This window comes from Geospiza fortis, unplaced genomic scaffold, assembly GCF_000277835.1.
Source record: "Geospiza fortis unplaced genomic scaffold, GeoFor_1.0 scaffold10, whole genome shotgun sequence".
In the NCBI taxonomy this organism is placed as follows: Eukaryota; Metazoa; Chordata; class Aves; order Passeriformes; family Thraupidae; genus Geospiza; species Geospiza fortis.
Genome location: NW_005054326.1, coordinates 5,262,086 through 5,286,566, shown reverse-complemented (window position 1 = coordinate 5,286,566; position 24,481 = coordinate 5,262,086). Strand labels below are relative to the sequence as shown.

Sequence of the window (24,481 nt, the reverse complement as noted above, 5' to 3'; positions counted from 1 at the left end):
TTCCTGCCCAGAATGCTCCTTGGGAGGTGGCCCATCACAGCATGCCCACCTTCCTGCAGTGCTGGTGGAGAACCACAAGGCACTGACTGTCACTGCTGGGACATGGGATGGGAGTGGTAAGGCAGCAGAGAACAGCTCCAGCCCCATCCTTCCCTCCTGACCCCATGGATCATGACGTGATGGACAGAGCTGAGCAAGCACAGGGGCCATGAGGGGTGGGTGCCCATCCCAGAATAAAGTGAACAGCAAAAGTGAAAACCAGTGAACCCAAGCAGAGTCACACCGCAGCTGTGTGGGCAGCTGCTCCAGCTGTGATGGGCTGCGCTCTTTAGTGCTCCTCTTCTTGAGTCAGAAACATGAACTAAAGGGAAAAAAAATCCCAAAGACACGAGAATAAGGAGTGGCTGCCATTCAGCCTGGCAGACAAGAGCAGCATGAACCCTCACCTGTATTCCTCTATTAATGGAATAAATTAATAGGGACTACAGATGTGGAAAGGCTTGTCTTGAATCCACAAGATGCCTAATCCAAATCCAGGGTGGATTTACACTTCCCACAGTCACACTGCCTTCAACAAAGCTAATGGAGTTACAAGGCAAAGGGAACCACCTTCCTCTTTGATGCAAATACACCCTTTTCTGACGTTTAACTTTTCAGCATTATCTCTAAAGTGCTCTGGGAGTTTTCAAAATACAGATTCACTTCATTCAGTGAACACCCATTCCTTACTTGTGCTCTTCCTGAAGTTTGATGTTAAAGCTTGTATTGCTTTACAACAGTATTTACTACAGCACACTAGAAATTACTTGAAGAATACAAATTATTTATTATTTGCCCTCACACATAGCAAAAAAAAAAAAAGTATATGATTATTTCTTTCAGGTTAGTCCTCAAGTGAAGTATTTAAGCTGAAAAAATTGTCTCTGAATACTTAAAGTATTTAATACATGTACAAAATATTTTAACTTCATATTATGCATTTAGATTTTTGAGTCAGAGAACTAGCCAGGCAGTTAGAAACTGGGAAGCCTTTTGAGTCTGAACTACCAACACCTTTTAAAAATTGTATGTGGAGATATTTTTTAAAAGCCCTGGCCATAACATACAGTTTTCCAGAAGTTATATCAGCAGATGGGTGGTGATCTGCTATTACAGAAAGCATTCTGGACTTCTGATTTACTGTATTGATTGAGGAAACCCCCAAATCTTACACATGAAATCCCCATTTTCAGAGCAGCAGGGAGAAAGGAAAAGGGAAAAACCCTAGTGGGAATTTTATGTGTTTAATAAGTCACTGGCAATCTTGTCACGATCCAGGTGATGGTAATCCAGCCTGTTTCTCCCTCTCCAGGACTTTGGTGTCTGGCTGAGCTCTCTATGCCACAGTGTGACATCCCTCAAAGCCACTACAGCCCATTCTGTTTTTCTCTTCTGGGTTTTAAGCCATGTGTTGCCTGGGATGGCCAGTGCACAGATGAAGCAACACCATGTTCATCCAAACCCCCCCTTCCCAACTGGTTTGTGACTGTGGGGTGGTTTTGCTCCCCCTGGGTGCCCGTGGTTTCTGTGTTTCATTGCTTCAACTCCTTCTTACTGCAAGCACATTTCTGAGAGGAGCAGCAAGTGCAGGGAGGCAGTGGAGGGTTTGGTACTTGGCACTTGCAAACAAGGAGGTTTGAGGAAAAGAGCAGAGCAGGCATGACCTTGCTGCGCTTCTCTCCTATGCCAGGGTTTTGTCTTGCACCTGCCTACCCCACCCTGAGGGATTCCTGGCACAGGGGTTATCACCTTCTCCCCTGGCTCTTCTCACTTTCTCCCCTCAATGGATGCTGTGGATTTTAGGAGTCTGAAAGGCTCTGGGCACCTGTGCACTGTGGAAGGACACTCACCTGGGAAGCTTCCCACTCACCAGGGCCAGGGGTGGCCATAACATCAGCCACCCCAAAGCCCTTCTCACAGGGAGACCCCAGCTCAAAGCAAAAGGTGTAGCAAAAACACTGGTCCTGGGACATCGCCCAGGCAAAGGGAGATTGCTCTGGAAAACTGAGAAAAGAAGAACAACCCCCAAAAACCCAACCAGACAATCAATCAACCAACAAAAAAAACCATACTCCGGACTTCCTCAGCAGCTCCTTTTCAGAACTCAGGAAAATTTTGAAAGCAGATTTTCCAAGAGCTGTTATTTCAGTGAACCTGAACCACAAATAACTCCACAGCTGTTGCGCTGGAGATGCATGGATTTAAATCAAGAGAGAAGCAATTCCTCTAACTTCCATATCATGGAGAGTCAGAGGTATTCCTGTTCCACCCAGGCTGTTCGCCAAGGTTTTCTCCCAGGAAAAAATAACCTAACAAGTCACCGGCTAATCACCCAAATCATGAGATTATAACATTTTTTTCTAGGAACATACTCAGTATTTTACATCTAGCTTGTTTTCAAACTCCTTTCTGCAGTAACACCGAGATCTAGAAATGCTTCACTGTTTTTTAAAGTTAAAACCCAGATTCTCTCAGGTAGGTAGAATGTCCTACCTGAAAAAAAAATAAGAACAAGAAAAAAAACCCCCCAAAACTAAAAAGGCCGATTATAAGACTTGTTGAAAACATAAACTAACAATTAAGTGCACCTACACCAGTATTTCAGTTGGGCACTTTCAAGGTAAACCTCTCAGCTGCTCCCACTGCAAAGCTGTCTCAGATGAGCACAAATGAGCATTCACCCACTGAACAAGACCTAGTCCAAATCAGCCACCCTTGGAATGTCCCAGACATGGCTGTTGGGTCCTCGACAAAGGATATGATCACCAAACCACCTCCCATCTGGCCACACTGATTGCTAAGACACACAATGGACTCGTGGGGTCCCACACACGTTCCTTGTTCCTTGCCATCATCCACTGGGAGTAACTTGACGTTTCACATCTCTGTGCCTGTACTCAGAACTGTGCAAATTCTCTCGTGCCTCCCTTTACGTGGCAGGACAAAAGCACAGGCCAGATTTATCACAGGATCCTTCATGAAGCCCAGGAAAGGATTAAGAAAATTAATGGAAAGGGTTAATACACATCTGTAACAGGCTATCCTGGTTATGACATTTAGCTTCCCTGCCACAAACGAGTTATCTGGTCTCTTCTCTAGAGCAGAGATAAATGTCAGCAGATATCAACAATCATGTATTATAAATATGCAATGCGTAATTTTTTTCCCCTGCTGTTCTGAAGCACTACTGCTTTAGATGACAAGCATGAAATACTTGGAAACTTTTGGAATAAGATGTTCTGAATCCTCCTCAACTTTTAATAACTTGCAAATTGTGCTGTCACCCACAGGACAGCACCAGAAAGGTGCCTGTGCCAAGCAGCAACAGCCAAAAACCAGTTCCACTTGCACTGCACCAAGCAGGTACCACTTCCCACAAAGCAGGCGTTGTAGCTTTTGGGTGTCAATTTGTTCTAGTCAGACACCGGGGTATTAAATGCAAAATAATGCAAGGGAAAATTTGCAGAAAAACCATCCAAGTTCAGTAAAATCTTACAGAGAGTTCTCAGTGAAAATGATGCTGGCTTCTCTTGCTGTCTGAGCAAGCATGTAGAGCCCACACAGGATATGCTTCCATAGAGGAAGGCAGGATCTGCTTTACAGTAGGCACACATGTGCTAGATAGCTGTTGTTTACTAGGTCATGTTGATTTTGCTTTCAGCTATGTTTTCTTAGGCACCCACGTCTCTCCATGTAGGAGTGCCTTAGAAATTACAAAATATTACTCCCACTCAACACGCACTCGTGTGTGTATACATTAGGTCTGTGTGTACACAGCTACAGAGATGCCCACCATAAACAAACATTTGCATCCATGAGCTTTCAGAAAAACAAAGGTATTTTTCCATCCCTTCACAGGGAAGGACTGCACTCAAAAGAGAGCAAGAGCTACATCCTCACTGCTTTCATCCACTCCCCTCATCCCAAAAGTACTTTGGGATCCCAGCTCCTCTGCACCTCACTTCCAAAGGGACCACACTCTGTTGGCCACCTCCCTCCTGGGGCAGATGGAGGAGCAGAACAGGAGGTTCCTTCCTTCCTGAAAGCCTTTCCCTGCAATGCAACTCGCTTGCAACTCAGCGTTTCCCCACAGAGGGGCCTCCAAATGCGGATAATTTCACTCTTCTCCTTCCCTGCCTCTGAAGCATCCCTTCTGCTAGCTGTGGAAAAGCCCAGTTTCTTGGAAAGCAGCAGAATTCTTGCTTAAGATCGGAATTCCTGTTACGGAAGCTGATCCCGATCAAGCCCTTCCCTTCTGCCTCGACCTCCACCCCAGTTTAGGAAATTGGCCTTCCTGGAAATGCCTTGGCTATAAATACAGCCCTCAGAACAGCCTGTGACATTTTTCCCTTTACTAGATAAACTTTCCACTCGCTGAAATCCTCCCACCTGAAGCCAGCACACACAATACGATGTGGGGAGAGCCGCACTCCCCGGAGCAGCAGCAGCAGGGACCCCACACTCATCCATCCATCCCTCTCACACGTGGATTTGCAAATCTATAACCCATCCAAAGGGTTCAGCCCCCACTGTGCTCGTCCCCTCAGCCCTCCCTGCTCCCCAGCCCGCTGTCACACCGGGTTTGTTTCATTTTGTAAGCGGCAGCTCCGACAGAAGCCACGCAGCAGAAGTTATTAATGCAGCTTTGGTACGGGGAAAATCTCATTAACGTCAGCAAAAGGAGGAAGACTTCTGAAAAGCTCCCAGCTAATTTGCTTTCTTTTAATTTCTTGCAATTACAGTAAGCAGCATAACGCTCTCCCAATAAATGAGTCTTTAGCATTGTGGCAGAGTCTTCTCCCCAATCAATTCTTGCTCAAACTTTTAACCCTTTGCTGGATTGCTGGAGAACAGAAATGACTCTGACATGCACCTTCCCAGAACAAATGGTTTTCAGACATTTCCAGTAATTTCTCCACATGGTGGAAAATCCCTGTTTTGGCTGTGCTTTTTTTTTTCTTTTTAATTTTTTGCTTTGCAGCCATCACAGCAGTACCAAGCTGGTGCTTCCCACATCCTTTGCTTGGTCTAAATTCAGTTTCTCTTACAGTAAACACAGATCCTAAAGGCTGCAATCCAGTTCTTTTCTGAAAAGAGGTTCAGTGTAGCATATCCCACACACTGGCTGATTTTTAAAACTCGCTGTGTGATCTATTTTCCCTTACTGCTTTGAGGAGTTGAAGAGCAACAATTCTATTTCAGACTGCAGCATATTATTTTTACTCCACTGCAAAAAAATTAAATTAAAATTTAAAAAATGAATTATGTTGAAGACTGTTTAAGCATACAGTCTGGAGGGTAGTAAGAGGATAAGGGTTTGGTTTGTTTTGTAAAAAAAAAAAAAGGCAAAAGTTATCCTTTCAATAAAGTAAAACTGGATTGGTTTTTCATCCACAAAAAATGCTACAATAAAGCCAAACCCGAAATTTCATTTACTTAATTTCATTCATAGTGGCAGGTTTTCAATTAGAATTGAAGAAAAAGATAGGGTTGCTGTTGTTGGTTTTTTTTTTTAATAAAAAATTTGATGAAGTGGAATTTTGGAGGGAATTCACATTCTGATTAGCCTTATATGACATCACTTATTCACATCAAAACAAGTCAGAGAAGACTAAACACTATTATTACTATTATTTGATGACTCTTCCAGTCAATACTTTTTTAATTCTCAGATTCGTCAAAAAAGCTTTTCATTTTAATTGAGTTTCTAATCATAAAGGCTCCAACCCAATAAATCCCAACCTGAAATACAAAATAATCTGCTGTTATTTTTCCTCCTACACACAGACTGACCAACGTATTTCACCCATTCCTGTACTAGCTCACAGGGAACCTGGGACAGCAGGAGTGCCTGGGAAGGAGTAGAACTCCTGCTTGGATATTTGGAACTCTCTGCCTGGATTTAAACATTGTCCAGCCCTCCCAGCAGAGCATACTGCTGTCACTGGAGAGAAGCAGCACGAGAGACTTCTTGCCCTCATAGTTAAGAGAGGCCTCTCCGTGATAAAAATGACCTATCTGTCCTAAGGACTTCACAAAGGAAGAGGAAAAAGCACATCCTGGCACATTCTAGAATACACTGAGTTGTTTGCAGAGTTAATCAGCACACATGAAAAAAACCCCACTGTATTGATTAAAAATAAGATCACATGTGGAAATTAGGTGGTTAACAAATTGCTATATGACTGGACCCTTTGCTGAACACATTTCAGCCAAGGGAAGCTTTTTGCACTGATTTGCAAAGCTGCAGAAAAACCCCACTCCTGCCAACATTTGAAAATAATTAAGTAGGACCTTTGTTGTCTGTGGAAAGAAAATAAGCCAATAAAGATACATTTTTAGCTTCTTTTAAACGATATTTAATGATCACCAAGTTTCTTGCATGGATAGAACTGTACTTGCACAGCGAAAAAGGGGGTCCACCAGTACACACGCACATGCACCCAGCCCTGCGCTGAGAAAGGAGTCGTGCATCATTTATAGCTACTCTGTGTACTTCATAATGTATGCATGGATGGGCTATACTGAGTGCAGGACACTGAAACTGCCTCATTTGTCCAGGCCACTCACAATCACACAATTAAAGGATGGCCATAAAGAAATCCTCACTCAAACAGAGAACAGACGGAGAAGATTAATTTCCTTGTTTTCTTAGAAACACGCTCCCCCACTCCCCCCAATTTACAAGTGAAATCCAGGAGTGACAGGGATTTACAATATTTAAAACAAAAAACAATGAAGAAATTAGAAGTGGGTCAGGAAAAGCAAAGTCAGAGGATTTCACTGGACAAATCCCAGGACTGTCATCCCAGCAGAAGTCGCTGTCAGGAACCAAACACCAGTTAAGGTTTTCCCCCTTTTTGTGGAGATATGAAGACATTACAAACATAAATCTTCCTTTCAATTCATCACTACTCCAGCATTTTAAAATGAACTCTTATTTCATCTTGGAAACACAGAGCACCAAAACAAACATTTTTGGTGGTGCAGTCAGTAGAAGGTCCCTTCTTGCCACCCCTTCCTGTTCAGGACCCAGAGCTCCTCAGCTGCCAGGAGCATTAGAAAACCCATTCTGTCATACAGCCAGAAATTTCTGCTCTCACTCAAAACACTGAGCTCGCTGTGCTCCCAACAAAGCCGTGTTCAAAACAAGCACTGGCATGTGCGTTTATGAGAGATGACTGAATGGCCCTGCAGGTTGATAAAAGGTTCTGGAGTCTTTCACATACAACTAAAGTCATCAGTTTCAACCCAACCTGTGTCAGTGGTGTCTGGAGCTGGCTGCAGCAGGGAGACTGCTCTGTTCCATCTCACAGAGTCAGCAGAATCACTTTATTCCCTGGGAGACAAATATACACACTGTTTTGGGGTGCTCTGCACAGTCAGGACAACACTGATGGCATGGACTGTAATACACACTCCATAGCTAAGTTTTAATTGAAAATATTCTCCACGTTACCAGTTCCTACAATCCCATGAATCATTTACCACAGCCTTGTGATCTTATGGATGACACTTCAGTGTCCATGAGAACATGCTGGGAGAATCCCTTCCTTCCACATCATGCAATAAAATCCTGACACCGTTAAATCTGAAGATCATACCTGAAGAAACAGTAAATATAAAGACCCAAAAAGAATACCATCCATCTGGAATCTGCCCTTCCCTCTATCTCCTAAGGCCATGACCAATCCTGCCAGTCAACTTTCCCACATAAGCTCCATATTAGTACACTCAATCTGCCACAAAAGACAGGCATAGAAACCTGCATTTCCCATCCTGTTTGTTTGTATATAAATGCTTAGCCTGAAGGAAGCAAAACCCTATTTTACCTGAAACTCATTTCTGAGACCAAAGGGCCAATCAGGCCAAAGAACCCCAAAAGTTATAGCAAAGCCAATTGTAAAGTCATACTGAAATAAAGCACACTTTGGATTAAACCTCATTTTACTGGGATCTTCAAACCTCCTACAGGCACTCAGACTGGTCTGGCGTTAGCCCATTTTAACAGCCTCACACTGACCACTTCAAAACTCTTATTAACCAGGTGAATAGTACACCCTAGGCTTTACTTTCTAAACAGTACCAAGCTGCTCATCAGCCTTTACCAAAATGACAGAGAAATAAAGAGTGATCCTCCCTGGGTGAACTACAGGCTTTGCCCCAGCCTCGCTGAGGTGGCAAACCCTGCTGGCCTGCTCCCGTTCACACAGACCTGCACATGCTCAATAACACCATTGATTTTGTTTGTGCAGGCAGAGAGAATCCAATTTTAAAAAGCCACATTGATTCCCACCCATTAAAAACAGAGCAAACTGCAGCATTTGCTAAATGGATAGAAAAAGACTGAGGTCAGGATGGAGGGGTGGGAATAATGTCATTATGCTGAGCTCATTCTGAAGGACAGAGAACAACAAAAACAGACAATAAAATCTGACTTTTTATTATTTGTTGTAGTTTCTAAATTACAAAAATAGCAAGCCAACAACCAGGGAGTGCCCGGGCACAGTGACAAGGGATGCACAACGGAAGGCATCCTCGAGCATGGAGCTGTGATTAGCTGCATTTGGAGCATGAAGACACGCACACAGCGAAAGAGGGCACAGACACAGGAACCAAGAGAGAAGCCCTGTGACTATCTGCAAGGACCCTGCCTGCTTTTCAGTGCTTTGTTTTAGCACATTAAACAAACAGAGCCATCATACAGGTCACTGAGGATCTTCCTTCTGCAACTGTGGCCCCAGCTGCACTGCACACAAAAACTGTTATTATTCTCTAATGGCCGCACCTTTTGGACAATGATTCAATGTTTTAGGCGTTTTTTCCCTCCTTTTGTGCCGTGCCAGTTAGTCTTTTCTTCATTTTATGTTTCATTTGCACACTACTGAAATCTTCATGTAGTGACTAAAAATTCATGAGGCAGCCTTAAGTAGGAGCCCCCACTTCCCTCCCTCCCCTTTTCCAACCCGTAGCAAGCAGCTGAGGAGGCACTGGGCACATGTCGGTGCTGCCGCAGCAACAAGGGGGTGGGAGAAGCTGCAGATGGGGAGGGAGATGCTGCTGCAGCCCTGGGGGTGCCTCCTCATCCTGCATCTGGGAGCACAGGCTATACAGACAGTGCTGGGCGCTGAGGCTCATCCATGCCCAGCAAACACATCCCGGAGCAGAGACACTCCGTGCTCGATGTGCTGGTTGTGCTTCAGCTGCACGCCCGACCACGAGCCTGCCCGTGTGCTGCACAGCAGTCATTCATCTCCTCAACTTCAGCCCAACAATGCCAACAGGCAAGTGCTTGCTAGCATTAGTGAGGCTTTCATAATTGGTCCCAGCTGGTTAGTTGTAACACGCCTTGTTGTTGAGCAACTACCTAGTAACGCTGTCAGACATCCCCTGGTTGCATAAGGAGGGTTAGTATCTTTATTAATTACAGGCTGCCACCAGCCTGTGGCACTCTCCACAGATAAGAAAGCCTTTAAGCTCCTGGTCAGCCAAGGCCTCATTGGAAAATCTTGTGCCAGCTTCAAGCAAAGCAAGTTCAGGCTGTAGCCACAGCAGCCTCCTGCCTTTGCTGCCAGGGTTCCCATCCCCTCTGGCTGCCATGGGGGCTGCTGCCAATGCCAGCTCCTTGCCAGCTCTCTGGCCACCACGTGGGCATGCAAGAACCCTGGCTCACTGCGAGGCACGTGGGCATGCACAGTCAGAGCAGGGCAGACCTTTCAAAGCGTTCTGCAGAAATGCACCCCAGTGCTTGGCCAGGCTACCAACGACAGCAGCAAATACTACAGCGTGGCACAGCTCCAAAACACCAGGCAAGGCAACACAGGACCAAGGAAATGCACTGTTCCTGGTGGGGAAGGAAAAACCCGACCATGTGGACATCTCAAAAGGCAAAAGTGTTGAGGAAATATCATGGAAGTGGCCATTTCATAAGATATCTGAGCATACCTGTGGCTCTGAAAACCTCAGTCAAATTTGGCAGCCATCCCCAGTCCCCACAGCCCTCACTTGCCATGCAATTTGATCTGTGTGATACAGCAAGTCAGGGACATTTTCTGCTGAAAACCAAGCACTGGGCTCTTCTTTCTGTGCTGTCACTGTGGTGCAACAGCAGTGACTAGAGTTATATCCTGCACACAGGATTCTTACACAACTTCAAATGTCATTTTGTGGGCAGTAATCAGATCCTGTAGCCCCAGGCTAAGGTAAAAGTTGTGAGTACGTCTAGGAGCTAGAACTCAACAGCTGCTCAAAAGCACACACCTTGAACTGGAAATGAGCCTCTTCAAATTCCATGTAAGACCAAGCCACAGGCTAGGGCTGCAAGGAGGGATCTGTTTGGCTCTGTCAGCCACCTAGAGCAACTCTGACCTTTGCCATCTTCTGTTTTCATCTGAACCAACCTCTCATATCCTGGTTTGCTGCTGCTTTTTCCCTCTCTGACTTCTACTTTGGCTGCCCTTCAGAGCCTGAGATGGGCATGAAGGTGCTAGGAAAAGATCCTGACAACTTACATGGGGCAGACACTGCTGCACTTCTAGAGCTGCTGGAAAAGCAGCTGGCAATTCCTCCCTTCTCTGATGAGGGGGCTGGGGGCTTGGGTTTGTTCAAGGGGCACTCATCAGCAGCTCCCCACCCAAGTGGCCCATGAGCTGTGCCTTGATGCATGGCTGCCACACAATGCAGATGAAGCCTCTTCCCAAGACATGAGCTATCTCCCCATGCACACAGAAAGAGCAAATCCACTGCACCACTTGATGCTCATCACCACCACTTCCCATTTGAGCAGCAATTCAACACATGCTTTAACATTACCCACGCCTCTGGAAGTCAAGAGGGCCATTCCCATAAACTTAATCTTAGTTACTCTTGCTGGATCATAGGTACTGATGCTGGAAGGTAATTCTCTAAATCCAATGTAAATGTTTAAAGTTCATTCCCAAAGGATTTATGCAGACATAAACATACAGATTAAAAACAAGCAAGACGTCGGGAGCTTTTTACTACCTCCTAAAGTACCCAGGCACATGGATATTTTATTTCTCCTTTTGGATCTGCTTTCTTCCAATGGTACAGTTCAGGGACTTCATACAGATCAGAGGCAGAGTTCAGGCTAGCACTGACAATTTCATTAGAAAAAAAAAAAGACAGAATTGTGTTTTCTTATGTTCTCTGCTCTTTTATTGCTATTTTCAAAATGAAGACCAGACCCTACCAAAGTGCTAAGGGCTGAAAACATAACTCTAAATGATACAGGAAACTCAACTTTGTGCCAATCCATTTTTATCCTCTCTTTGTGGCCATAACAAAGCTGAGAACAAGAGCCAAACAATGAAGAAGAAAGAATAATTTCAACATAATTTTTTTTTTGCTGAAAGTAACATCAGCAAAAATAACAAGAATCCATTCAAAGACAGAATCTTATCTTCCAACACAGTTAGCATGCCTTTCTTTCTGTCCCTCATTATATATCTTCCACATCAAGCTGTACTTTGACCTCTTTACAAAGGAATACATTTGGAGCCACCACATCCCTGCACCCACATTGGCATTGCTAAGTGAAATCCAGCCCATAGTGCCATTCTCTTCCCTGCTCCCTCACACACCTGCCAAGAGGAGATAGGTTATCAAATGAGCCTCCAGAAAAGCATTTCCAGAAAACCAATATGACTACCTCCTGCTCTTGCTTGTGCTCATGCAGCCCTTCAGAATCCAGTCCACTAATTTAACAGGCTAACAACAATATGAGTTGTGTTTTTGACAACCATGGGGATGAGATCACTTAGATAAGCTTTATTTCTGATACAGGCCATCACCATTACTTCCTTTTACCTGATGAAATCACCTGGCAATATTTCATCATTAACTTTTTAGCACAGTAACCAGCAAATTCATCTAGCCTCAGCTGAACCTGTTTACATTTTAGATTTCATCTGCCCCTCTTAATACTTTTGTGAGCATCAAAGAAATACTCCATTTTCCTCTTGGATGACTGTTCTCTGTTTGCAGTCTCCTACTGGCAAGTAAAACACTCTTAAAACTAAATATATTGAAACTTCTCTTAACTCATCAGATGCTCCTTCCCCCTGCCAGACTTTGAGTGCAAAGCTCTGCATGGAAGCAACTACTGGAAACACAAATTCTTACCCTGGTGAATCCAAAAAAGGCCATCAGCTTTCCTCCTGTACGCCAGCTGTCACATTAACACGTGTGCTACCTCTCATTGTCACATGTACTGCTATACCCTACTACCCTTTTGTTCAAGGGCCTCAGCCACAAAAATCTCTGTGCACGAGGTGCTGTAAACACAGCCCTGCTTCAGCAAGCACAGCATTCCAGGAGAACAGCACAAGGTAAATGGCACAGGCACATCCAGACTGGAGGGTACAGGCAGAAAACATGGTGCTGCTCAGCAGTATTACCACAAGCCATCCAACCATCCTGTGCGCAGTTACAACAACTCAGGGCAGTGCAGCTCCTCCTGATGCCAGCTGAAACACTGCTAACTTCTCCTATGTGAGCACAATCATCAGCTGCTAGAACACACAATTCTCCTTACCCTCAAAAGGCTTCAGCTGGTGACCTTAAGCTGTTTAAGTCACTAGAGTTATCTGAAAACTGCCCCAAGCTTCTCACAAAGGTAGAAATTCAGTGATGGCAGTATAAAACTTTCAGCACTTTTCATGTCTTATCAGGCCTGGGGTATTATACTTGCTTTTGAGAACTTCTGCTTCAAATCAGCTACAAATGGCAGTGGTTGACAAAAACCAAAATAATGACAAGGAGTTAACCCAACTCTCTCAACTACAGAATTTTCAATTCAGAGTCACTTCAGTTAGCTTCAGATCAATTCCACCACATCTACCCTGCCTGTCTCCCTGAGCAGAAGCCTTTGGAGACAAACATTAGATTTGGTAGTGGGTAGAAGTCTGCTACTCTCTGGCTAATGCAAAGCAGCAGAAGCAGGGACAGAACCAGGACGTCCACTTAAGTACTGTCCCATGCAGTCACAAAGGCAAAACAAAAAATTAAAGATAAAGCAAAATGACTTACGCCAGTAGGTAAAACAATGTCTGCAAATACCTTTTTCCTTCAATAAACAAAAAGAAAAGGTCAAGCTGCTACTCAAGAACTCACAGATTACCTTCCAGCCCATCATAGGAGAGGGATGCTGTCCTGATTGGAAATTGGCTATCTCTGGCCTTGAAGTCTCCAAACAGCAAGAAGGGTGAAACTTCATCTTTTCTCCCACACCTTTCCTTATATGGGGAACAGCAACTTCCAGCTAACCATGGTCTGTAAGGGGAGTCCCCCTCTGCCCTTCCCCTCTCTCAGTTCCTAGAGCCTCTCCCTTTTTACTTCTTCCTCTTAGAACTGTGAAACCCTCACTGTGGCTGAGAGATTATATATATATTTGTATGGATGCCTCTCTTCTGCATTTCCTTTTTCCTTTAAAGCACCACAGAACAACTCTTGTATGATCTGGCCTGGAAGGCAAACAGGTAACAGCTGCGGCTATAACTCAGCTTAAGTCAGGCCACAAGATTAGTGCTCTTCAAGCAAGATAACCACTTTCAGCTGCTTGAGACTTACTCCTTTTACCCAGCACGACCTGGAGAAGGGGGTAGCTACTGAGCTCCCACCTGAGAATAAGGTGCCTTTACATGAGCTTAGGCAAATTTGAGGCATCAGTGCAGCAAATGGTTTGAGAAGACAGAAACTGGGGACTGGAGTCATGTCATTCAGGGGTCTGAAATCATGTCATTCAGGGGTCTGAAGCTGGGGAATGTATAACCCCATATTAATTGTTGCATCTTCAAGTAATTTTTCTCTTCAGGTAATCTTTCCTCATCTGGTAATGACTCATTCATTTATAAACCAACACCAGTCACTTTTCTAACCTCATTGCTAATAAGCAGCAGAGCAGAAATACTTTCTAACCAGAAAATGCTCTTCAGTGTAATTCGGCTTTCCAGCACTGCTGTGCTGGGGCCTCAAACTTGTGAGCCTAATGAATGCACAGGCATCCACAGTAAGCTTCCTCCATGTTACATTTACATCTCTTGCCTGCACTGAGCAAATGTACAGGGGGAGGTAAAAACCTGATAGGATTTCAATACATGGTACTTGAGCAAAGTATCCCTGAAATCCTGTGCAAACTGTGTTGCTAATGCTTTTTCATACTCAGGAGAGGATGAGGAATCTCACTGCTCATAATTCTTTTATTTTCACACTTGGAGCACTGATCTCATCCCAACAGCCCCCACCTCATTTTGCTTCTCAGCAGCCACCTCTGCCCTTGGCCAGCTACTGCCCTGACCCAAATACACATTGAAATAAATGCAGGAAGACATAGAAAATGCTACTAGTGTATGAGTGTGACTGCACTGCACTCTCCCTCCTTCACTGGTCACCACACCACTGCTCCTATCAGCTGCTGCTGCTGTTTTGGCACTGGAGCTGAAAAGAAGAGCACCCTCTGCCTGCTCTGCTTCCTTTGCACTTGGTGAGGAAGTGACTTGAGTGGGAGGAGAGAAAGGAGGGCAAACACAAAACCACTGAAGTAAGCAGCTAGAAGCAGAGACCAAACTTTATGCTTTTCACACACGGCAAACAGGCAGCTCTGATTGCAGCTGGCTTTTTGTAGCCCTGTGAGTTGTGCCTTCCTTCACATTGTCACTGCAGCTGCTTGTCACCACATTGAGCTTGGTCACATCCCAGCCCCTGAGCTGAGTGCAGGTATCTTTACCAAAACACTGTGTGTCTTCTATGTACTACAGAGATGGAGTCTGAAGTGCTACAGCCAATAGCTGCAATAGGAGGGGTTTGATTTCTTGTAGGTAAATAGTTCTTTTCAAGTGAAACAAGCTGGCTATTTGTACCTGTTTCAGGCTTGCCCTGGTACAGTAAATACAAGAGTGACCTTGATTTTTCACATCATTTCACCAGACTGCTGCCTTAACAAGACTTACTGTGCTTACAAAGCTTAAGAGAAGAAAAATAGACAGCAGGAAATCCTGTGACAGGCTTGTTTTGGTGGTGATGAGAGAGAAACAGTAGCAGAAGAAAAAGAAAAAAAAACACCAAAAAACCCATAAACACCTGTAGCCAACCTACAAGTGGGGAAAGTGTGACTTCCAAGCCACTCCCCGATCCTCACAATGTTACTGAAACTACTCTGAGAGCAAGTGTAAAGAAGGTAGAGATTCATTTAGGATTCTCTGCTGGGTTTAAAAGAAGAAGGTTTGTGTTCACGTTAAGAGTTCCCAGATGACTTCAGGTGGTGCTAAGAAGTGTATTTGCACACTGCCTCCTCCCTGCAAGCACTGAAAGAAAGCACGTGGGGAACTCCTTCTTACCCCATTTGAAGTGTTATTTGTTTCCAAACTGTAAGGTATTGCTTTTGGGGAAGTCAGCCCCAGGTGTGGGACTATGTGCCACCGGGTGGTGCAAATGGCCACAGAGGGAAGGTCTGCTTAAATAGGTCAGTTGTGGAGTAGTGGTGGAGGGAAAGGGGAGCACAGGTCTAAAGTCATGTCCCTCTGGAGGTGATGTGGAGAAGGATGAGGTGAGTTACCCTAGCTTGGGCAGGATCTGTGTCAGAGCTGGTGGCTGACCACTGAGCCCTGCTCAGCAGCCACATCACCATGGCTCTGCTCCTGTTCCCTGCCTGCGTTGTGGGCACTGCCCCTGAGCGTGAATGGGGCTGCTGACATCCAGAGGACTGCCTTTCCCTTTCTGGGGATCACTGATGAATTTAAAAGCTGCAGCAGCCTTGGGAAAATTACATTTACCTTTTTCTCCCCAAGTTTTGTTTGCTCTTTTACACCAGAGTCCCTCAGCAGAGGGGTAGCACAAGCTGATGGAAGAGCAGTGCTTCCAGCCCTGGTGCCTGCCTCTGGCTGTGCTCACATACTCATCTCTGATCCAAAACACCCTTAATGAATTGATCCCTGCCTGTGGACACAGAGGTTCCTTCCTTTCCAGCCACCAAGACAAAACTGAGATCTGCAGGGGTCATTACTGTCAGTGCCCCATCTCTGCCATACAGGAGCTGTTTCCAGAGAGACGAGAGGAGACTGAAGGGATTGGCTCAGCACTTAGTTGTGATATTTGATTTTCCACCTCTCAGACACAGATGAGGTAAAAGGAAACAGCGTGAGACTTCTCCCTTCCTTGGTCTACCAAAGCCTTCTCTTTGCTGGGGAGAGGCTCCCTGTCAGGCTCCTTGCAAACAGACCTTTGGTACAAATCTTCTTGGGCCTGGAGGCACGTCACTGGGCATATTTTATTCCCTTGGTTAATAAATAAACAGAGCCCTCCTGTGACAGACAGCCTTTCTGACTCCACACAGGGACACAGGGCTCCTCTCATCACAAGCTGGAGCTGGGCAGGAAGGTGCTGTGGCAGCCCAGGGAAAGGGGCACATCACCAGCCTTGAGAAGATAAAGGATGAGCTGGCCTGCCTGCTCAGAGCAAAATAAAAAATCCTTAGGGAAATAGTAAGAAGGTTTCAGCAGAGAAGACGCTCTGCTGAAGGGAGGGTCTAGTGTGAGGAGATTGTTTAGGCTGAAATACAGGTTTTTCTGTTTTAAACTAGACCCCAGGTAGGGAGTGCAGACACGTGGGTCTCCAGTTGGATGCACCACAAGCACAATGTTGGTTTACCATCCCTTCTCTGAGGTGACTTACACACAAAGGAACTTAGCAGACAACTATCTTTGCTTGAGTTCTGTAAAACCTAAAACCAACTTGACCTGACTATTCCAAAGGTGGGTCAAAGCCAAAAGCTTTCAGCTAAATATCTCTTGCTTTCCAACACTTAGTAGTCTGGGTACAATAAAGCTGAGATTCAATTAATCCTGATGTTAGTTTTGAAAAAAAAATCCTGTTGAATTTTGATTCTGAAAAAAACAACTTCAAATTCCAAGGCTCCTTGGGAAAGAAATTAACAACTGCTTAAAATAGTGTAGTTTGTAGTCTGCTTTCTTCCACAAAGTCTTCTGCAATGTATTGCCAGTTTTGCAAGCCTGCAGTCCTACCAGGCATGACTGCCACCAAGTGAAAGTGAGCTTAGACTTCAGCAATGAACGTCGTGGTTTCACTCCAGTCCCCACAAGAAACTTTCCTCCTCAAACCATCCTGCTCTTTACCTTGGAGAGGCAGAGTCAGTAAAGCAGTGAATGTTGCAGGTAGGAGTGAAACAGACTGGCAGAACAATGTGGCTCCCACAGCTGCAAACACAGTCAAATCTGAGACAGAGGTGTTTTTGCAAGTCCAGAATGGCAGAAGATTTTGAAATACAAGTGCATTGAAATGTAAGCGTTGTACAAGGACATTGCAGATGCCAATTCAGTGAGCAAACAAAAAAGCATAGCCCATCCCTGTGTCATTACAACTGCCTCATTTAAAGGGCAGTTTTGACCAGAATGACACATTTGTGAGTCACACAATGGGGAACAGGTTGTGACTTTGCTCAGAAATCTACCTTGCTTTGGCTTCCTGTCAGCACGGCTGAAAGACCAACACCTGCCACGGCACAATGTCCATGTGTGGCAAGAGGGACCCAGTTTAACCCCCTGCATCCCTCAGGACCAGCTCTCACCCAGCTAAGCATGCAGAGGCAGTCAAAAGCCACGCCTGCACACTCTGTATGGGCGGCTGACAACATGCACGTAGCCTTTATGCATGCATGTTTTCTTGCAGTGTCTGAAACCAGACTGATAAACACCTCTTCAAACTGGTACTCAGCTTCATTCTCTGTTATCCAAACATTTCATCAAAGGCCACTTACCTACAGAGCAGACACCTCAACCCAAGCCAGACAAGCCACATACCAAAAGCCTTTTGAAAACAAGGAACCAAACCTGAATTTATTCACTAATAGTGAAGGGGTGACAGCCGTTATTTTATACCTGCAATATTTTGCAAATTCTGAAACTCTCGTGAGGTGATTACACCATTAATTAGCAAAACACCGTCCTCCCTGAGGTGCCAACACAGCAGCTGCTTCAGCTGAACAGCAAAGAAAAGCCAAGAGGGCAAGGTAACGAAACTGGGAGTGCTCCCATGAGCAGCCCAAGTGCTCTGAGCAGCCCCACGCTGCCAGCCCATGGTAGGGAAGAGCTCTTGTTCCAACAAGGAATGACTTTAACTCTCCCTCTACCACCCCAACCTCCCAGAGGGCTGTACCCCCTCTTCCACCTGGGTGCATGAATAGGGGCTCTGACAACAGCCACCTGTCACAGCCTGAGCTCTGTATTTCTCAGGATATGGGTTCTCCCAGGAAGCTGGTCATACACAGCTGATCAACCCAGAAGGGATCTCTCTGGGTATCATTCCTCTGACCCTCTGCAAAAGGGAGATCATAGAAACTACCTCAATGATCTCCCCTTCCAAGTGCAGCATGAAAAGGAGAAGAACCAAAATAAAATCCCAGGAAGATACCCTGTGATGCAGAGGCCATCATAGCTTTTTGATCCATTACTCTGTGAAAAGGTCTTCATTTCCAGCTTAAGCATATCTGACTAAAACTGCCAAGTGCAGAGCCCTGCTCCTGAACTCTGAGCTGGGCAGAGCAGTCCTCCATCATCAGCTTCAGTTTCTCACCTTTTCCTTCAGGCACCTCCAGACCATGGCTGCACCACCACAAACCTCCCTGAAGGGTCAGTGATCAGGCCCAGGTTGATGCAGCTGATGGTAAGGGACAAGATGAAGGACTATGGTGACCAGGGGGACAGGCTGGGACCCTTCTCCTAAGTAAGGGGCCTTTGGATGGCCACCAGTGAGGTCCTACACACACTGACTAATGTTGTCATTATAGGGCAAGAGTTCTATTGTCATTACATTGCAAGGGTTCCATACTGCTAGAGTTTCATACCTCATTGATGTTTCTTGTAGGCAGCTCCTCTAGGCACTGACTCTTCCTGGTCTTTGCAGTAGCCAACTGACTCCAGTTCCCCTCACCCCACTCTTCTTATTGGCTACAGGTGTGGACTGTTAACACCAGGCCTGCTCCTAATCCTTAATAACTGGCTCAGCTGCAACTCTTTAGGAAGTAACATTACTTTTTATATTACCTTTATTTACTTATATTCTATCCCCCTACAGACTAAGGATGCCACTTTGTACCACAGCAAGTTTTGCACCCCAGGCTGAAGATGGATGGGCAGAAGGAGGATGATCCTCCTCACAGCACTCCCCCTTTCAGATGACAGCTCTGACCACAGCCTGTGGCTGTGATGTCCTTTGTCACATCAGGCAGGGCTCATGGTGTGACCCTGCTGGGGCTCCTTCCCTTCTCTGGAGGCCTGCAGCAGGCACTGGAGGCACAGCAGTGCTGCTTTTCCAGAGAGGGATTCTTGGCAGTGGGGCAGTTCCTGCAGAGCCCACCTCAGGCTGTCAGGTTCTGCCTCCCACAGGCTCCCTGCAGTCAGGAGCAAGGGAGGTCTCCTGAGTAGTACCTCTGGCAGCAGATCTAGCTTGGAGGAGGCTGTATCCTCCTAAGAGGGTTGGGAGCTAAATTCTGCTGGACTAAAGACATTTTGATCTCATTTTTGATATTTTTCATCCCGCTCTGTCACCTCAATACCATTACCATCCTTCCAGAGTGCATTTACTTAGAAACATCCCTGTCGAGACAGAAACAGCTCTGGGTTTGGGGCACCCAGCCCCTGAGCAGTGCCAGCAACACAACAGCAATCTGCCCACCCTTCTTCCCACAAGAAACTGGGCTGAGGGATCCTGTTCATCTTCAGAGCACAGCAGCAATGGCAAATCACCCATGGAAAGTCTGCAAGCAGCCATGGGGCTCTCTGGTTTATGCTGGGTTATGCAGATTCAGGTCAAGAAAAAGCACAGAGTTTGCTTAAAGACATTTTGTCTTCCATGTTCAGGAGAAGAAAACGGGCCTGTCATTTACAGGAAGAGGAAAGGCCTTACATTACTCTGAGAAGGAGCAGGATCCCACATACCTTTTAATCCTTTAAAGGATTTGGCCATCACATTCTCAAAAGCAGTGATGGGAAAAAGAAAAAGCAAGCTGCTAATAAAATATGGAGACAGCTTAGGAATTTGCTTGTGAAGGTCCATGATAAAAAACCTCCAGCTGAGATCCAGCCTCTACTTTATAGTCCCCTGTGCTCTGCTTCATCTTTCCTTAAATGCATGGGGCACAGGGCTTCTGTCACTCCTTGAGCATGACTGCTTAGAGTCTGAGAGATTTCGCTAGTCTGAGGAAGCTTTTCCTTCACATCCAACTTAAATGTGCCACTTCTTGAAGGCATCCCCTTGTCTTTTATACTCTAGCAAGCAGAACAAGTGTAAATTAAATGGAAGACACATGAAATCTTTATAAAGCCCAATGTTTCCCCTAGCAAGAAAGTTCTTTCATTTTAGAGTGGAAGGGGTCTTTACTCTGTGCTGTATTTTCCCCATCAGAAAATGAAGAAGAACATATATTTTCCTCATGACTTGAATTTAACTTAATCAGCAGCCCCCTGCTGATGTAATTCAACCCAACGAGATTTTTTTTTTCCTGGTGAGCTGCTGCCCCTTTTCCCCTCCTCCCACCAATTCAGGCATGGAAAACAAGGGAGGAATTAGACAGAACTTACTATCTATCAAGCTCTTTAAATAACATTTAAAATATAAAAAGCAAATTTTACTAAGTCTTTTCCTCCCCAGAGACTGCCACAAAAATATTCCTTGTTTGTCACTGAGAATGAACCATTTTTCTCTTTCATTTCTGCTTTCTGTCACATATTTCATTTTGGCTGCCCCTTCTGTCTTTCAGCTAGGGACATAGGCTGCTAACACAGAATCACAGGTAACTCAACAACAAAATGCCTGTATTATCTTTCTTTTTTTTATCCTAGACTGTCAGGTAATTGCAACTCTAAAAGCTTTTGCATATTTACCACAGAAACATGTCTCTCCTGGAGGATGGGACTGTCATCAGGTAGAATATCTTATTTAATAAGCCTCTTCTAAGGTATAAACTAGGGCTGGGGATTTTTTCCTGGCCTCCTTCAGAGCAAAGGACAAGCAGATAAAGATCAGCTGCTGCAGTGCTACACTAAGTTCCTGTTCCTGTGAAAATTAACCCTCTCCAAGCTCAGAGTTCAGGTAGGCTTTGCCACTGTGAAATTAATCAAGTAGGAAAAGGGTCTGTTATCAACTCATGTTGTCTTTTCAACTCCAGTTCTCACCATGTATGAGACAGATTTCTTCTCTATTTACAAACAGATCAACTACCCTGCTTTTTTTGTAACCCATCTGATGAGCCGTGGATGCTGCCAGGACTGATTCTCATTAAATCCATCATGAAGGAGGATCAGATTTTTTCTCTTTGCCCCTGTTTCACAGAAGTACAACGACAAAAATGTGATGTGAACATTTCTAAATTCAGCTGTTATCCAAAGACAAATTCCCTTCACCCCCTTCTCTATTTCCCCCCACCTCTGAAGCAGCAGTAGAACTGCTTTTCTCAGTCCCTACGATGCTGAATCAAGCTGACTGCTACCAAAGAGAGGGTCTGAGAACATCTGCAAGAGAGACTCTGTGTCTTGGAGTCAAGACAGAGGGCGAGGATGCCCTGCCAGGGGCTATGAAAAGAGGCTGCTCTGATGAAACTGTTCAACAGGCTGAATGAATATACCTGGTTCACACATTTCACTTCAGGCACACCTGTGCAGAGGTCACAGCTCCATCCTAGCACGTAACAAAGCACTGTGAGTGGGAATCAACAGACAACAGGTCCTCACTCCAACACCAAATCACTGACAATACTTGCCTGGAGGAGAGCTAAGAGCCAGCCAGAAGACTCCCATTGACTCAGAGCCTGTGTGAAAACTAACCCTTGGCAAACCATCTTCGGCATCCATACAGTTTTCCTGTGGGCCAACCTTACACTTGTTAAATCCCTGGTTTCATATATGTGTACCAACTGGAAGACACATTTGAGACTGTTTGATTGACTTTTTAGGTTATAGTAATTCTGAAACCAAGAACCTACATCCATTGTAGGTTGACTTGGCATGGAAATGTGGACATCCCCTCTCCTGGAAACAGTTCCAGAGAAAACAAACTGATAGAAGTGAAAGACTTTCTAAACTGTAACTGGCAAACTCTATTTTTGCAACACTTCATGATTATTTACAAATGTTTTTCAATGCAAGTAAACTCCAAGAGGTTAGGACATCATTTTTTCTCATCATCAACAAGCTATCCTAAGAACCATCTCTGTTTAGAATTAAGGAATGAATCTCACTCATTTAAATGAATGCAAGAAAATCCCCATAGGTAAAATACTTCTCCTAGTAGTGTTACATGAGCCCAGTCTCTTACCTGTAGTATCTGGATTGAAGATAAGTAGAACACACAGCCTTAGACACATGGCTAGCTGAACCAAAGTCTATGACCTTGACCCTATATGGCTGTCGGGATGGGTCTACCAGCATGATGTTCTCTGGTTTGAGATCAGCATGAATCAGTCCCAGGCTTTTCAGCTTCATTAGGGCAGTTGCTACCTGCTGGAGGATTGGTCGAATGTACTTAAGGGGCAAGGGACTGAATTTATTTTGTTTTAGGAAATCATAGAGGTTCTGCTCCAACATTTCAAATACCAAGCATGTGTGATTCTTGTGCTGGAAGCATTCATAAGCACGGACAAAGTTGTAGTCATCCGCGCTTTCCGTGCTCAGCCGAGCCAGGATGCTCACTTCAATCTGGCCTTGCCGGGCATAAGAAGGGTGGTTTTTTAGGATCTTGATAGCCACAATCTCATTAGTGCCACGTTTCCAGCATTTGACTACTTGTCCGAAGGTTCCACGGCCAAGAAACTCTAACACTTCGTACGTGTTGGTCATGGAACAGAGCACCTCATGTTGCACCAGCTGGTAATCCCCTTCACTGTTGGAGCCACTGTTTTTGGAAGTGGCCGTGGAGGTGGTGGCGGTGGCTACAGTGGCCCCACTGGCATTGTTCTGAATCATTGGCGGATGCTCCTCAATAATCTGCACGCTGCTTGTGTTCTCGATCTCCTCGCTCTTGCGCTTAAGTCCACATTTTTGGTAGGTGTCCAGAAGGCTCACAGTGCTGCGACGCATCAGGTTGTGCGGCCCGCCCAGCGTTTGCCCAGACACCGCGACCACGCCGGAGGTGCTGTTGGCAGATGTAACCACGATGTGCCCCGTGCTTGCTGGGAAGATGATGGTCTGCTCGTAAGGGATGCTGGGGTTGGGAATCTGCAGGGAGGCGTTGACGGCTGCTGTGGCGGCTGCTTGGGAGGACTGCACGTTCTTGCCCTGGTTGTAGACTTTGCTGTGTGTGCCGTACCCAGTCATATCCCAGTTCGAACTCGGCTCCACTTTCAGTTTCTTCACGCTACAGAAGGCACTTGACTGAAGGGTATGAGGAGAGAAAACTTGCACATGCGAGGCCATACCTGCAATACAACATCAGAGTGAAACCACTGTGTCAAGATGCCTTCCCCAGCTTTTTTCATTTGCCCAGTGGCAGGAAAGGGAAATGGGATACAGGCTTCAGATACATTACATGCACACACGCAAAAAGCAAGTTCTTCCAGAAATATGTATTTGACACAAGTAAAATATTATGCTCTAAAATAAATCCTTACCCCAGATTGAACTATACTAAAAACATTTCAAGATTTCTCCTCTCTTGCTCTCCTCCTTTTCATTTTTAATAACAGGAATGTGCATGTTATTTTTACCTCCTCTGCCTAAAGAGACTCCTATTCCCATTGTCTCCAGGAATATATCTAGCTCTCTGGAAGAACTCATGTCAAATACTGCAAAGTATTCTGACTACAGAAGCCAAATCTCAAATCCTCAGGCTCATCCAATCTTAAGCAGTTTGGTGGATCTGAATTAAGCCCTCCACGTGTGCCCATAAAACCACTGTGTAGCTTCTGGCCAGCACAGAGTGAAGATGGGACCAGGAGATGATACACTGTGAGCAAATGGAGGTGCATAGATAAAGTTGAGGAGCCAGAACAGAAGATGATGATGTTTCAGATTGCTTGCCAAATCTGTGAGTGGGAATTGTGCACAATGCTAGTCTGTGCTCAGGGACACTGGAGATGGGAGTTACACAACATGAGCTTCACTGTGTGCTGTCAGTGCTCCCAGATTTATAAAATTTTGTTCATCTATTCTTATTTGCAGTGACAATACCATCACTGGGAAGCAGATCCCCTGGAAATGAACAGCATTGTTTATGAAGCAACATACACATTAGCATGTGGCAGAATTAGCTCCTAATATAGCTTTATTTTTACAGGAAAGACAAAAACCTATTTAAATGCAAGCTAATTTGGTTTCAGAAGAGTTAATGATCTTCTAAATCTTAAAAAAAAAACAGACCACCAAAAACTAACCCCACAACCTCATAACCAAAGTGAAAATAATGCATCACTGAGACA

At 45.1% G+C, this 24,481-nt stretch overlaps 1 protein-coding gene across 1 annotated transcript in view; it reads right to left on the bottom strand.

The window, feature by feature from the left end:
- Nucleotides 1–23,482, bottom strand: part of HIPK2 (homeodomain interacting protein kinase 2) — an 85,943-nt gene extending 62,461 nt beyond the window's left edge. Inside the window, exon 1 of the mRNA XM_031057005.1 lies at nucleotides 22,384–23,482. Coding sequence (XP_030912865.1) covers nucleotides 22,384–23,480 — 1,097 coding nt within the window. The 5' untranslated portion in view covers nucleotides 23,481–23,482. The remainder of the gene's footprint in view (nucleotides 1–22,383) is intronic.
- Between the last annotated feature and the right edge of the window lie 999 nt (nucleotides 23,483–24,481).